The sequence below is a fragment of the Oncorhynchus nerka genome, linkage group LG15, assembly GCF_034236695.1.
Source record: "Oncorhynchus nerka isolate Pitt River linkage group LG15, Oner_Uvic_2.0, whole genome shotgun sequence".
Lineage (NCBI taxonomy): Eukaryota > Metazoa > Chordata > Actinopteri > Salmoniformes > Salmonidae > Oncorhynchus > Oncorhynchus nerka.
Window position 1 is genome coordinate 12,883,322 of NC_088410.1, and position 14,715 is coordinate 12,898,036.

Here is a 14,715-nt window from a genome sequence, read left to right on the forward strand (position 1 = left end):
TGTAGAACTATGTTCACAAAGTTGCACAACAATCCATTCAACCGAAATGTGTTTAACTCCATGTTTAACTCAACCCCTATGAATCAGAGAGGTGCGGGGAGCTGCTTTAATCTAATTTCACGTCTCAGGGAGGGAAGGAGAGGGAGTAAGATAGGGAGAGAGAGGGGGGGGGTCAAGACAGATGAAAAAGGAGAGACAGACTGACTGAAAAACTTTTAGAATGAGAGAAAGAGAAAGAGAGAAGAATAAGGGAGGAAGAGAGAGATGATCTCTGACACTGTCTATTGTTGAAGGTAGGTTGTCTATATATCACTTCATAAAGACCTTCTGTGTGTGTGTGTGTGTGTGTGTGTGTGTGTGTGTGTGCGTGCGTGCGTGCGTGCGTGCGTGCGTGCGTGCGTGTGTGTCTGTGTGTGTGTGCGTGCGTGCGTCATAAAGACATTCACTGTGTGTGAGGTCTGTTGTCTGACTGAAATTTTTAGTCATGATCTCACCCTCACACACACACACGTAAACACACATACACACACTCACACACACACACACACACGTAAACACACATACACGCACACACTCACACACACACACACACGTAAACACACATACACGCACACACTCACACACACACACACACACGTAAACACACATACACGCACACACTCACACACACACACACACACAGACGTAAACACACATACACGCACACACTCACACACACACACACCGCAGGAAACAAAGCTGCCAGATGACAAACACAGGAAACACATACAGACTTCAGAAAGTATTCACATCACTTGATTTTTAAATGTTTGTTGTGTTCCAAAACCTTTAGGGACAGATTACCGCTTAATCCCAGATGGCAGCGAAACTTTAGGGAGATATGGAGTGAATTTAGTCAACTCAGGAAAGTAGACAATAGTGATTATACTACTAGTAAGCCCTGAAGGGCCCACAGTACAGTAGCCTATGGAATAGACTGCCATTTGGGATGAGCACATTGTAAAGAAGGAACTTGTTTGCATCCCAACGAGGTCCAGAGTACTGTGGTGTTGACAGGGACGGGATTGAAGCTAGTCCAAGGCTAGTTCTTTTCAGATCTGGCTAGTAGAACATTTGCCAAACTAGCCCGTCTGTGACATTTTGTATGTTCAAATATTTCATGGCACATATTTTGGATCCGGGCGAGTAGTAATCTACCAGCCTGGCTGACAAATGCCTGAAATCCCTTTTTTTTTTTTTACATATATTTTATTTAAAGAGGCAAGTCAGTTTAAAAGAACAAATTCTTATTTACAATGCCAGCCTAGGAACAGTGGGTTATCTGCCTTGAGCAGGGGCAGAACGACAGATTTTTAACTTGTCAGCTCAGGGATTCGATCTAGCAACCCTTCGGTTACTAGTCCAATGCTCTAACCCAGGGGTGGGCAAACTTTTTGACTCGCGGGCCACAATGGGTTCTAAAATTTGACGGAGGGGCCGGGCCAGGAGCATTTGGAGGGAGTGTTTGGGCCGGATATACTAAAGCATTAAATGTAGTGTGTGCAAACCTCATAGCACAGTAAGAACACTACAACCCAATTTATTAACTGTCTTTCAAATGTGAAAAATAGCCCTTATCAGTTAATAAATTTGTCTCAAGGAATATGCAAGATATGGCATTTACATACTATTTCGCAGATACTGGGAGGAGGAAATGTAAATAGATTAAAATAACATACACACTGTGATTTATCAAGATTGCGTCTGTTTTTAATAAGTTTCAATCGAAGGTGCAAAGTTAAAGAAATCAACATTTATTGAAAAATGGAATCACTTTCAACATTCAAAACATATTATTACACAACGAAATACTCAAGCTCAATAATATCTACTTGTGTTAAACTCCGCAAAATCATGGATGGATTGTCCTGACCGCGCGCTCTACAAACTCGCCACGGACGCCCTCGCCTTCACGCGCAAACAGTACACGTGTATCGTTGCCAAGCACACAGACATAGGCTGTATTAAATATCCTACCTGCAGCTGAAAATTTAAATTTAAATTAAGAGCGATGTGCGGCGTGTTAATTAAGCTACTGTACCGCTGCTGTGCGTAAATGCGCATTGCTCTTAATTAAAAGACGCACTTCCAAACTTTCCATATGCATTTTTTCATAACACAGCAGAAAAACTCACCATTTCAGTGGGAACAGTGTTGTTGGTCTCCCTTTTTTGCCAGTGCATCAAAGTCTGGAGTTAGTTTTGTTGTGGCAATTCTCAGGACAGATCTGAGGTGTTGGTCAGTTAACTTGGATCTGTGATGGGCTTTGTTGATTTTCATGACGCTAAACGTCTGCTCACACACGTAGGTCGAGCCAAACAACACCAGCATCTTCTGCTCCGTCCTCCGGAGGTTTGGAAACGCGGTCTCGTTAAGTGAAAAGAGACTTGAACTTCTCCTTTGAGACGGAGTCAGACTGAAGATCGATCAGTTCCAATTGCAGCTCCTGCGGTGCTGATTCGGGGTCTTGTGACAGGGGACAGGACACCAGTTGAAGTGACTTGTCAATTTTTTCAAAATCACAGAACCGACGGCAAAATTCTCTGTGCAGATCGTCCAGTGATTTGCAGTATTTCTTCGCATTTCGGGCGGCCTCTTTCTGCACGGCTAGTGTGGGGAAATGTGCGAAAGATTTGTTTGACATTTGCCTGGAGAATAAAACCAGCTTGGATTTGAAGGCTCTCACATTTGTGTACATGTCGTGCGCAAACTGATCTTTCCCCTGTAGCTTCACGTTCAGCTCATTCATGTGTGAAAATATGTCCACAGCAAACGCAAAGTCACAAAGCCAGTTTGTGTCGCTCAGCTCGGGGAATTCTTCGGATTTCCCCATTAAATTAAAAAATGAGCGAATCTCGTCTTTGAGCTCCCAGACTCGTTGAAACACTTCCCCCAAACTTAACCAGCGGACGCGAGAGTGGTAAATTAGGTCCTGGTGATCCGCATTAGTTTCTTCCAGGAACGTAATGAACTGACGATGATTAAGTCCCCTTGCTCGTATGAAGTTAACAAGTTTTACAACTGGATCCACGACGTGATTAAGCTGCAATACAGACTTACACAGAGACTCCTGATGAATGATGCAGTGAAGTAAAATAACATCCTGGTCAGGGTTTTCTTCTTTCACTTTATCCTGGATTCTTTTCAGCAGCCCGATGTTTTTTCCAGTTAAATTTGGCGATCCATCCGTGGTGACATTGGCAAGTTTACTCCAAGGTAGCTTCATTCTCTCGATGACAGCAGACACCTGTTCATATAAGTCCTCTCCTCGTGTTTTCCCTTTCAGTGATTCCATGCTCAAAAGCTCCTCCGTTATCTCAAAACTGTCGTTAATCCCTCGGATAAAAATTAGGAGCTGAGCAGTGTCTTTTATGTCGTTACTTTCATCCAGTGCTAGTGAATATAACTTAAAGGACTCCGCCTTTTTGTTTAACTCGCTGACTATATCTTCGTCAATCAGTTCCACGCGGCGAGTCACTGTCCTGCATGCTAAACTGATTTTTTCAAACTTGGCTTTGCTCTCCGGGCACAAGAGACCTGCTGTCTCTACCATGCACTCTTTCAAAAACTCGCCTTCGGAGAAAGGCTTGCTAGCCTTTGCTAATTTGAATGCCAGCAAATAACTTGCCTTGGTACTTGACTCTTGAATTGCAGTTTGTCGGTGAAAAAAGTTCTGTTGACTCTGTAAATTAGCTGCCAACCTCTGAGCAGTAGCCGCCCGTTCTTGTGTTGACTGCTTGCTAGCATAGTTTGCATGCTTCGTGGCAAAGTGATGGCTGATATTGTACTCTTTGAAAACCGCAACAGCTTCATGGCATATCAGACATACAGCCGTTGATCGGACTTCAGTGAAGAAGTATTTTGTTGTCCACTCCTTATTAAACACTCGGCATTCGCTGTCCACTTTCCTTCTCTTTGGTCCGCTCATTTTCACAGAAGGGCTTAATGGTGACGTGAAACGAAATGAAAATTAAAGTGAAATAAAGAGAAATTACGCGCCACTCCAACAACGGTCAATGTGTTTTGAGTGCGCCATCTATTGGGGAAACGTGGGCATTGCAGGGAAAGGGGAAAAAAGGAGGTTTTTACTATAATTTGGACAAGTTCGGCGGGCCGGAATAAAAAGCCTAACGGGCCGTATGTGGCCCGCGGGCCGTAGTTTGCCCATGTCTGCTCTAACCACTAGGCTTCCTGCCGCCCCAGGTAGCCTAGTGGTCTGACCTACTCGGGGTGGGGATATCTTTTTAAAGGGAGAGCTTCTCCTGCTGAGCTAATTATTTGATTAGGTGAAAGTCCAGCCGAAACTGTTTGGGGTTGCCCTGTACCAATACTGTTCCAGACTTATAGAGATTTATATTAGCTGACTCAGAGTCCTCGTTGTCTAGTATCCTGAGTTTCCACCCCTCAGTAACACTTAACAGAGGGCTAGTGTGTTAATATAGCACTGTGCCATGGGGATGGTCTGTGTGGAAGATGAGGTTACTGATGTTCCCATTTTTATAGTAGTCAGCAAAAAGTGTCTTTTGATTTTCAACGAGGAGCTTCATTTTGTACTCTTTTCTTGCCTTATCATTTTTTACATACACAGGGTACTGTATTTTAATTACCCTCTGAACAGCAGGAGGCAGCTTCTAAGGCCTCTCCATTTGGTTGGAGTGTGCGACTCTCCTGCCATTGTTGGGCTAAAGAGCTTGGACACCTCTCAATTGACACGTCAGTGCTCATTGAAGTTGTATCAAGCTTGGCAGCCTTCATTTAGCATTCAGTCCTTATAAAGTCATGTCATGTATTTTTCTTCTTGGCTTTTGGAAATAAAATATAGCTTCAGACTAAACATGAATCAGTCAGTTCCAGGTTGGATGGTCCTTTCAGGTTCTGTTGTTTCCAGAGCGTTTGCTGTATAGCTTAGGTATAATAATCCTTGGAAGTTGTGAACCTTCCAGGTAATTCTGTAATTGCATCCAAAATCAGGTTGTAGGTTTTGAGTTTTGATTTGAAGTGAAGGTTATGTTGTAGAGGGTAGCATCCTGTATTATGTTCCTGACAAAAAAAAATCCAAGTTTATCTAACTCTAAATCTATGTTTTTTTTTATGAACATGCTGAAAAATGCAGGATCCCATCTGCTCATGACCTCTCTCTCTCTCTCTCACTCTCTGTCTCTCTCTCTCTGTCTCTCTCTCTCTCTCTCTCCCTCTCTCTCTCTCGCTCTCTGTCTCTCTCTCTCTCTCTCTCTCTCTCTCTCTCCCTGTCTCTCTCTCTCTCTCTCACTGTCTCTCTCTGTCTCGCTCTCTCTCTCTCTGTCTCTCTCTCTCTCTCTCTCTCTCTCTCTCTCTCTGTCTCTGTGTCTCTCTCTCTCTCTCTCTCTCTCTCTCTCTCTCTCTCTCTCTCTCTCTCTCTCTCTCTCTCTCTCTCTCTCTCTGTCTCTCTCTCTCTCTCTCTCTCTCTCTCTCTCTCTCTCTCTCTCGCTCTCTGTCTATCTCTCTGTCTATCTCTCTGTCTATCTCTCTGTCTCTCTCTCTCTCTCTCTCTCTCTCTCTCTCTCTCTCTCTCTCTCTCTCTCTCTCTCTCTGTCTCTCTCTCTCTCTCTCTCTCTCTCTCTCTCTGTCTCTCTCTCTCTCTCTCTGTCTCTCTCTCCATTCTCTCTCTCTCTCTCTCTCTCTCTCTCTCTCTCTCTCTCTCTCTCTCTCTCTCTCTCTCTGTCTCTCTCTCTCTGTCTCTCTCTCTCTCTCTGCTCTCTGTCTCTCTCTGTCTCTCTCTCTGTCTCTCTCTCTCTGTCTCTCTCTCTCTCTCTCTCCCTGTCTCTCTCTCTCTCTCTCTCTCTCTCTCTCTCTCTCACTGTCTCTCTCTGTCTCTCTCTCTCTCTCTCTCTCTCTCTCTCTCTCTCTTCTCTCTCTCTCTCTCTCTCTTCTCTCTCTCTCTCTCTCTCTCTCTCTCTGTGTCTCTCTCTCTCTCTCTCTCTCTCTCTCTCTCTCTCTCTCTCTCTCTGTCTCTCTCTCTCTCTCGCTCTCTGTCTCTCTCTCTCTCTGTCTCTCTCTCTCTCTCTCTCTCTCTCTCTCTCTCGCTCTCTGTCTCTCTCTCTCTGTCTCTCTCTCTGTCTCTCTCTCTCTGTCTCTCTCTCTCTCCCTGTCTCTCTCTCTCTCTCTCTCTCTCTCTCTCTCTCTCTCTCACTGTCTCTCTCTGTCTCTCTCTCTCTCTCTCTCTCTCTCTCTCTCTCTCTCTCTCCCTCTCTATCTCTCTCACTCTCACTCTCCCCTTTCCTTCTCCTCACAGGTCTGCTGGGGAACCTAGAGGCCAGAGATTGTCCCTGGGGCTTCATAGCCAAAGGGAGAACACTGTGTGTTGATATAGATGAGTGTAAAGAGTGGGACAGTAACCCACCCTGTGGAAGTAATGCCGCATGTTACAACACACAGGGGAGCTTCTACTGTCACTGTCTACCTGGGTTCATATCCACAACGACTGTCCAGTTTACTGCTCTCACTGGGGAGTGTAAGGGTGAGGATTAAGGGAACAAACCATTACTTGGTCTTATCTGTGCAGTACTGAGAGTGTGTAGACCATGTTAATGGTCATCAACTTTGTGTGGGTGTGCGGGGGGGGGGGGGGGATAATGAAATTATTCTATATAAATTGTGTTAAATTAGCTGTGTTAGTTCTGGAATACACACTGTCTTGAGGTCCTGGAGGAGAGATTAGGGAATCACTGGAGGAGAGGTTAGGGAGTCACTGGGGGAGAGGTTAGGGAATCACTGGAGGAGAGGTTAGGGAGTCACTGGAGGAGAGGTTAGGGAGTCACTGGAGGAGAGATTAGGGAATCACTGGAGGAGAGGTTAGGGGATCACTGGGGGAGAGGTTAGGGAATCACTGGAGGAGAGGTTAGGGAATCACTGGAAGAGAGGTTAGGGAATCACTGGAGGAGCGATTAGGGAATCACTGGAGGAAAGGTTAGGGAATCACTGGAGGAGAGGTTAGGGAATTACTGTAGGAGAGGTTAGGGAGTCACTGGGGGAGAGGTTAGGGAATCACTGGAGGAGAGGTTAGGGAGTCACTGGAGGAGAGGTTAGGGAGTCACTGGAGGAGAGATTAGGGAATCACTGGAGGAGAGGTTAGGGGATCACTGGGGGAGAGGTTAGGGAATCACTGGAGGAGAGGTTAGGGAATCACTGGAAGAGAGGTTAGGGAATCACTGGAGGAGCGATTAGGGAATCACTGGAGGAAAGGTTAGGGAATCACTGGAGGAGAGGTTAGGGAATTACTGGAAGAGAGGTTAGGGAATCACTGGAGGAGAGGTTAGGGAGTCACCGGGGGAGAGGTTATGGAATCACTGGAGGAGAGGTTAGGGATTCACTGGAGGAGCGGTTATTGAATCACTGGAGGAGAGATTATGGAATCACTGGAGGAGAGGTTAGGGATTCACTGGAGAAGAGGTTATGGAATCACTGGAGGAGAGATCAGGGAATCACTGGAGGAGAGGTTAGGGAATCACTGGAGGAGAGATTAGGGAATCACTGGAGGAGAGGTTAGGGAATCACTGGAGGAGAAGTTATGGAGTCACTGGAGGAGAGGTTATTGAATCACTGGAGGAGAGATTATGGAATCACTGGAGGAGAGGTTAGGGGTTCACTGGAGGAGAGGTTATGGAATCACTGGAGGAGAGATTATGGAATCACTGGAGGAGAGGTTTGGGATTCACTGGAGGAGAGGTTGTGGAATCACTGGAGGAGAGATTAGGGAATCACTGGAGGAGAGATTATGGAATCACTGGAGGAGAGATTAGGGAATCACTGGAGGAGAGTTTATGGATTCACTGGAGGAGAGGTTATTGAATCACTGGAGGAGAGATTATGGAATCACTGGAGGAGAGGTTAGGGATTCACTGGAGAAGAGGTTATGGAATCACTGGAGGAGAGATTAGGGAATCACTGGAGGAGAGGTTAGGGAATCACTGGAGGAGAGGTTAGGGAATCACTGGAGGAGATATTAGGGAATCACTGGAGGAGAGTTTATTGAATCACTGGAGGAGAGATTATGGAATCACTGGAGGAGAGATTATGGAATCACTGGAGGAGAGGTTAGGGAATCACTGGAGGAGGAATTAGGGAATCACTGGAGGAGAGATTAGGAAATCACTGGAGGAGAGGTTAGGGAATCACTGGAGGAGGAATTAGGGAATCACTGGAGGAGAGATTAGGAAATCACTGGAGGAGAGATTAGGGAATCACTGGAGGAGAGGTTAGGGATTCACTGGAGGAGAGGTTATGGAATCACTGGAGGAGAGGTTATGGATTCACTGCTCTATCACCATGTTTCCATCTCTCTACAGACCTCGATGAGTGTCAGGGGAAACTACAGGTTTGTACCAGCAACGCCATTTGCCTCAACACCATCGGGAGCTTCAACTGCCAATGCCAACCTGGTTTCAGATTCTCTGCTTATGCTGGGCACTGTGAAGGTTAGTCCAACAGGAGGGCATCATTGTATGTGTGTCTTCTGTTGAATGATTGATTGACTGCTTCAGCTGGAAACATCACTACATACTGTGTATATTTTGTGTATGATCAAGGACAAAACAGAGTGAAACCCTCTTTCCTACGCCCCTTCTCTCTCTCTCTCTCTCTCTCTCTCTCTCTCTCTCCCCCCTCTCCCTATATCTCTCTTCCTATCTCCCTCTCCCCCCTCTCCCCATTATCTCTCTCTTACCCTCTCTCTTTGTCTCTGTCTCTCTCTTTCTTTCTCTCTCTCTCTCTCTCTCTCTCTCTCTCTCTCTTTGTCTCTCTCTCTCCCTCTCTCTCTCTCGCTCTCTCTCTCTCTATCTCTCTCTCCCCCTCTCTCCCTATATCTCTCTTCCTATCTCCCTCTCCCCTCTCCCCATTCTCTCTCTCTCTCTCTCTCTCTCTCTCTCTCTCTCTCTCTCTCTCTCTCTCTCTCTCTTTTTGTCTCTCTCTCCTCTCTCTCTCTCTCGCTCTCTCTCTCTCTATCTCTCTCTTACCCTCTCTCTTTGTCTCTGTCTCTGTCTCTGTCTCTGTCTCTCTCTCTCTCTCTCTCTCTCTCTCTCTCCCCCCCTCTCTCCCTATATCTCTCTTCCTATCTCCCTCTCCCCCTCTCCCCATTCTCTCTCTCTCCCCCTCTCTCCCTATATCTCTCTTCCTATCTCACTCTCCCCCTCTCCCCCTCTCCCCATTCTCTCTCTCCCCCTCTCTCCCTATATCTCTCTTCCTATCTCCCTCTCCCCCTCTCCCCATTCTCTCTCTCTTACCCTGTCTCTTTGTCTCTGTCTCTGTCTCTGTCTCTGTCTCTCTCTCCCTCTCTCCCTATATCTCTTCCTATCTCCCTCTCCCCCTCTCCCCATTCTCTCTTTCTCCCCCTCTCTCCCTATATCTCTCTTCCTATCTCCCTCTCCCCCCCTCTCCCCATTCTCTCTCTCTTACCCTGTCTCTTTGTCTCTGTCTCTCTCTTTCTCTATCTCTCATTATCTCTGGTCCTCTTGTAGACATCAATTAGTGTAGCGACAGCAACAGCTATGAATGCCCTGTTATCACCTACTGTACAAACACCATGATATTATTCTATGTAAGTTGTGTCAATGTGATTATGTGTATTTACATATTAATGTAGAAGAAACAGCAACAGCCGTGTGAGAGGCTCAGGTCTCAGTTTAGATTGTCTGTGCGTGTTTGTGTGCTTGTCTGTATGTGTGAATCCTACATGTAAAGGAAACAAAACGTTACTTTGCATGATCTTCTCTGTTCTGTGCCATATTTGTAGAGCGGTGATTCCAACTTCTCCTCTAGAAAAACAGAAAGTCCTCTTCTTTGAAGTATTCCACAACTAGCACAGCTGACTCTAATGGTCACCTGATCATCAAGCCTTTCATTCGTTAAATCAGCTGCATTAGTTCTGGAATACATCAAATACAAGGAGAGGATTGTGAATCACTGGAGGAGAGGTTAGGGAATCACTGGAGGAGAGGTTAGGGAATCACTGGAGGAGAGGTCAGGGAGTCACTGGAAGAGAGGTTAGGGAGTCACTGGATGAGAGGTTAAGGAATCACTGGAGGAGAGGTTAGGGAGTCACTGGATGAGAGGTTAAGGAATCACTGGAGGAGAGGTTAGGGAGTCACTGGAGGAGAGGTTAGGGAATCACTGGAGGAGAGGTTAGGGATTCACTGGAAGAGAGCTTTGGGAATCACTAGAGGAGAGGTTCGGGAATCACTGGAGGAGAGATTAGGGAATCACTGGAGGAGAAGTTAGGGAGTCACTGGATGAGAGGTTAGGGAATCACTGGAGGAGAGGTTCGGGAGTCAATGGAGGAGAGGTTATGGAATCACTGGAGGAGAGATTAGGGAATCACTGGAGGAGAAGTTAGGGAGTCACTGGAAGAGATGTTAGGGAATCACTGGAGGAGAGCTTAGGGAGGCAATGGAGGAGAGGTTATGGAATCACTGGATGAGAGGTTAGGGAATCACTGGAGGAGAGGTTAGGGAATCACTGGAAGAGAGGTTAGGGAATCACTGGAGGAGAGGTTAGGGAGTCACTAGAGGAGAGGTTAGGGAATCACTGGAGGAGAGGTTAGGGAGTCACTGGAAGAGAGGTTAGGGAGTCAATGGAGAAGAGGTTAGGGAGTCACTGGAGAAGAGGTTAGGGAGTCACTGGAGGAGAGGTTAGATGATCACTGGAGGAGAGTAGGGATTTACTGGAGGAAAGGTTAGGGAATCACTGGAGGAGAGGTTAGGGAATCACTGGAGGAGAGGTTAGGGATTTACTCGAGGAGAGGTTAGGGAGTCACTGGAGGAGAGGTTATGGAGTCACTGGAGGAGAGGTTAGGTAATCACTGGAGGAGAGGTTAGGGAATCACTGGAGGGGTGGTTAGGGATTCACTGGTGGAGAGATTAGGGACTCGCGTGAAGAGAGGTTAGGGAGTCACTGGAGGACAGGTTAGGGAGTCACTGGAGGAGAGGTTAGGTGATCACTGGAGGAGAGGTTAGGGAGTCACTGGAGGAGAGGTTAGGGAGTCACTGGGAGTCATGTTTCCTTCTCTCTTCAGACCTCGATGAGTGCCAGGAGACACCTCAGGTTTGTGGCAGCAACACCAGTTGCCTCAACACCTTTGGGAGCTACCACTGCCAGTGCCAACCTGGGTTCAGATTCTCTAATCACACTTTGAAGGTGAGTCCCACAAGAGGGAATCGTTGTGTGTGTGTGTGTGTGTGTGACTTCTCTTGATTAATTGATTGATTAACTGCTTTAGCTTGAGACATCACTACATACTGTACATATGTAGGTATGTAAAGACTTTATAGAGTCCATAGAGACTATAGCATTTGTGACTTTAAAGACTATTGAGACTATGGATTCTAAAGGGACTAAAGATTCTATAGTGACAATTGATACTATAGAGACTATAGGGACAATAGCTACTATGGCAACCACAGAGACTGAAGCAGGGTAGCCTAGTGGTTAGAGTGTTGGACTAGTAGCCGGAAGGTTGCAAGTTCAAATCCCCGAGCTGAGAAGGTACAAATCTGTCGTTCTGCCCCTGAACAGGCAGTTAACCTAACCCACTGTTCCTAGGCCGTCATTGAAAATAAGAATTTGTTCTTAACTGACTTGCCTAGTAAAATAAAGGTAAAATTAAAAAATTTAAAATAAAAATGTATGTCTATATAGACTATTGAGACTATCGATACTGAGGGACTAAAGATACTATAGAGACTATAGAGACTGTAGAGGAACCGCAGAAGAAGGTAACGACAAGAGAATGGTTGAAGATGCATAAGGAGTAACCATGGTGATTACTGGGTGTGTTGGGGAATAGTGCTAAGTGAATGTGGATATGAGTGTTGAAATGACAGGTTAAGATGATTGACATTTGGATATTAAGAGATTGAAATGTGGATATTAACATATTTGGAATAATAAGAGATATTATTTGTACTGAGTGAATGAGAGCGTTCAGGGAACTAACCTCAGTGTGAAAGAGGTGTGTGTATGAATGAATACCGCAACCAGTTCTGTGAGCTGAGTATTTAACATTATATAGGAATTCTGCGTGATGTGAAGATATGAAAGGAGAGAGTACTATTACCGAATATACTGTATGAATATTATACTGAGGTACTAGAGATGTGATGATGTAACAATGTATGTAGAGTATAATGTGTTACTAGAGATGTGATGATGTAACAATGTATGTAGAGTATAATGGGTTACTAGAGATGTGATGATGTAACAATGTATGTAGAGTATAATGGGTTACTAGAGATGTGATGATGGAACAATGTATGAATATTATACTGAGTTACTAGAGATGTGATGATGTAACAATGTATGAATATTATACTGAGTTACTAGAGATGTGATGATGTAACAATGTATGAATATTATACTGAGATACTAGAGATGTGATGATGTAACAATGTATGAATATTATGATGTAAGTTACTAGAGATGTGATGATGTAACAACGTATGAATATTATATATTATAGATAAGCTTCCTGTGGACAAATAGATAAGCTGCCAGTGAAAATGAACAGAACTCACTGAACTCAAACAGGCTGTAAGGGACATTTGGGACAGAAAGAGTAGACAGTACAAGTCAATAGTTAGGACATGCCTACTCATTCAAGAGTTTTCTTTATTTTAACTATTTTCTACTATCAAATAACACATATGGAATCATCTAGTAACCAAAAAAGTGTAAAACAAATTTGAAATAATATAATTAGCCACCCTTGCGTTGATGACAGCTTTGCACACTCTTGGCATTCTCTCAAACAGCTTCATGAGATAGTCACCTGGAATGCATTTCAATTAACAGGTTTGTTTTGTTAAAAGTTCATTTGAGGAGGCAGGTGTGGTATACAGAATATAGCCCTATTTGGAAAAAGACCAAGTCCACATTATGGCAAGAACAGCTCAAATAAAGCAAAGAGAAACGACTGTCCATCATTACTTTAAGCCGTGAAGGTCAGTCAATGTGGAACATTTCAAGAACTTTAAAAGTTTCATCAAGTGCAGTCACAACAAACATCAAGCACTCTGATGAAACTGGCTCTCATGAGGACAGCCACAGGAAAGGAAAACCCAGAGTTACCTCTGCTGCAGAGGATCAGTATTATAGTTACCAGCCTCAGCGATTTCAGCCCAAATAAATGCTTCACAGAGTTCAAGTAACAGACACATCTCAACATCAACTGTTCAGAGGAGACTGCATGAATCAGGCCTTCATGGTCAAATTACTGCAAAGAAACCACTACTAAATGACACCAATAATAAGAATAGATTTGCTTGCACCAAGAAACACAAGCAATATACATTAAACCGATGAAAATGTGTCCTTTGGTCTGATGAGTCCAAATTAGATTTTTTGGTTCCAACCGCCCGTGTCGTTGTGAGACACAGAGTAGGTGAACGGATGATCTCCACATCTGTGGTTCCCACCGTGAAGCATGGAGGAGGAGGTGTAATGTTGTGGGGTGCTTTGCTGGTGACACGGTCTGTGATTTACATAGAAATTCAAGGCACACTTAACCAGCATGGCTACCACAGCATTCTGCAATGAGCCGCCATCCCATCTGGTTTGCACTTAGTGGGACTATCATTCGTTTTTCAACAGGACAATGACCCCAACACACCTCCAGGCTGTGTAAGGGCTATTTGACCAAGAAGGAAAGTGACTGAGTGCTGCATCCGATGACCTGGCCTCCACAATCACCCAACCTCAACCAAATTGAGATGGTTTTGGATGAGTTGGACCGCATAGTGAATCTAGCAGCCAACATATGCTCAGCATATGTGGGAACTCCTTCAAGACTTTTGGAAAAGCATTCGAGGTGAAGCTGGTTTAGAGAATGCCAAAAGTGTGCACAGCTGTCATCAAGGCAAAGGGGGGCTACTTTGAAGAATCTAAAACAGATTATATTTTGATTTGTTTAAAACCTTTTTAGTTACGACATGATTCCATATGTGTTATTTCATAGTTTTGATGTCTTCACTATTATTTTACAATGTAGAAAATAGTAAAAATAAAGAAAAACCCTTGAATGAGTAGGTGTGTCCAATCTGTGGACTGGTTCTGCATGTCAATGCAACAGGTTCAAAATGATTAGACTACAAGAAAGGGACTTTGGGATTGTTTACTTTAGAAGGTGCCTATTCTGCTTAATGGGACACTGTATCATCTGAAGTGTCTGAAGTATGATTCTGTTTACACATGGTTTTATCAAGACTTCTTGCCCAAGATGCAATAAGATTGAATAAGATGAAGACTTTTTTAGCACTAATTATTAGATTAAGATGAAGACTTTTAGGACTGATTAAGATGTAGCATAGTGAAAACTAAGTATATGTTAATTTTCTTTCTTCCAGAACTGATGGAAATTCCAATATCAAGTTTTCTGTTGAGTTTCCCAATGGTTTTGTCACGTCTGCTCCTGCTCCCCTCTCTGACGCGAGGTTGCCAGGCGGCTCATCATTACTCACACCTCTCACCAGCGTTACGCGCCTCAGCGCTTCATCGGACTCACCTGCACTCCATCACATCATTGATTATCTAGCCTATATCTGTCACCCCCTCCAGTTCATTTTCCCACGTCTGCATTGATGTTGTTTTGTTTCTCCTGTCCAGATGCTGTTCCTGTTTTTCATGTCTGTTAACCCATTAAATATTCATTCC

The 14,715-nt window shown here is 44.6% G+C and overlaps 1 protein-coding gene across 1 annotated transcript in view; it reads left to right on the top strand.

Annotated features, from left to right (window-relative positions):
* LOC135560026 (adhesion G protein-coupled receptor E2-like) overlaps nt 1–14,493 on the top strand; it is a 15,862-nt gene extending 1,369 nt beyond the window's left edge. The window contains exons 2-5 of the mRNA XM_065001032.1: nt 6,311–6,535; nt 8,364–8,492; nt 11,084–11,205; nt 14,409–14,493. Coding sequence (XP_064857104.1) covers nt 6,311–6,535; nt 8,364–8,492; nt 11,084–11,205; nt 14,409–14,414 — 482 coding nt within the window. The 3' untranslated portion in view covers nt 14,415–14,493. The remainder of the gene's footprint in view (nt 1–6,310; nt 6,536–8,363; nt 8,493–11,083; nt 11,206–14,408) is intronic.
* Nucleotides 14,494–14,715: the final 222 nt, after the last annotated feature.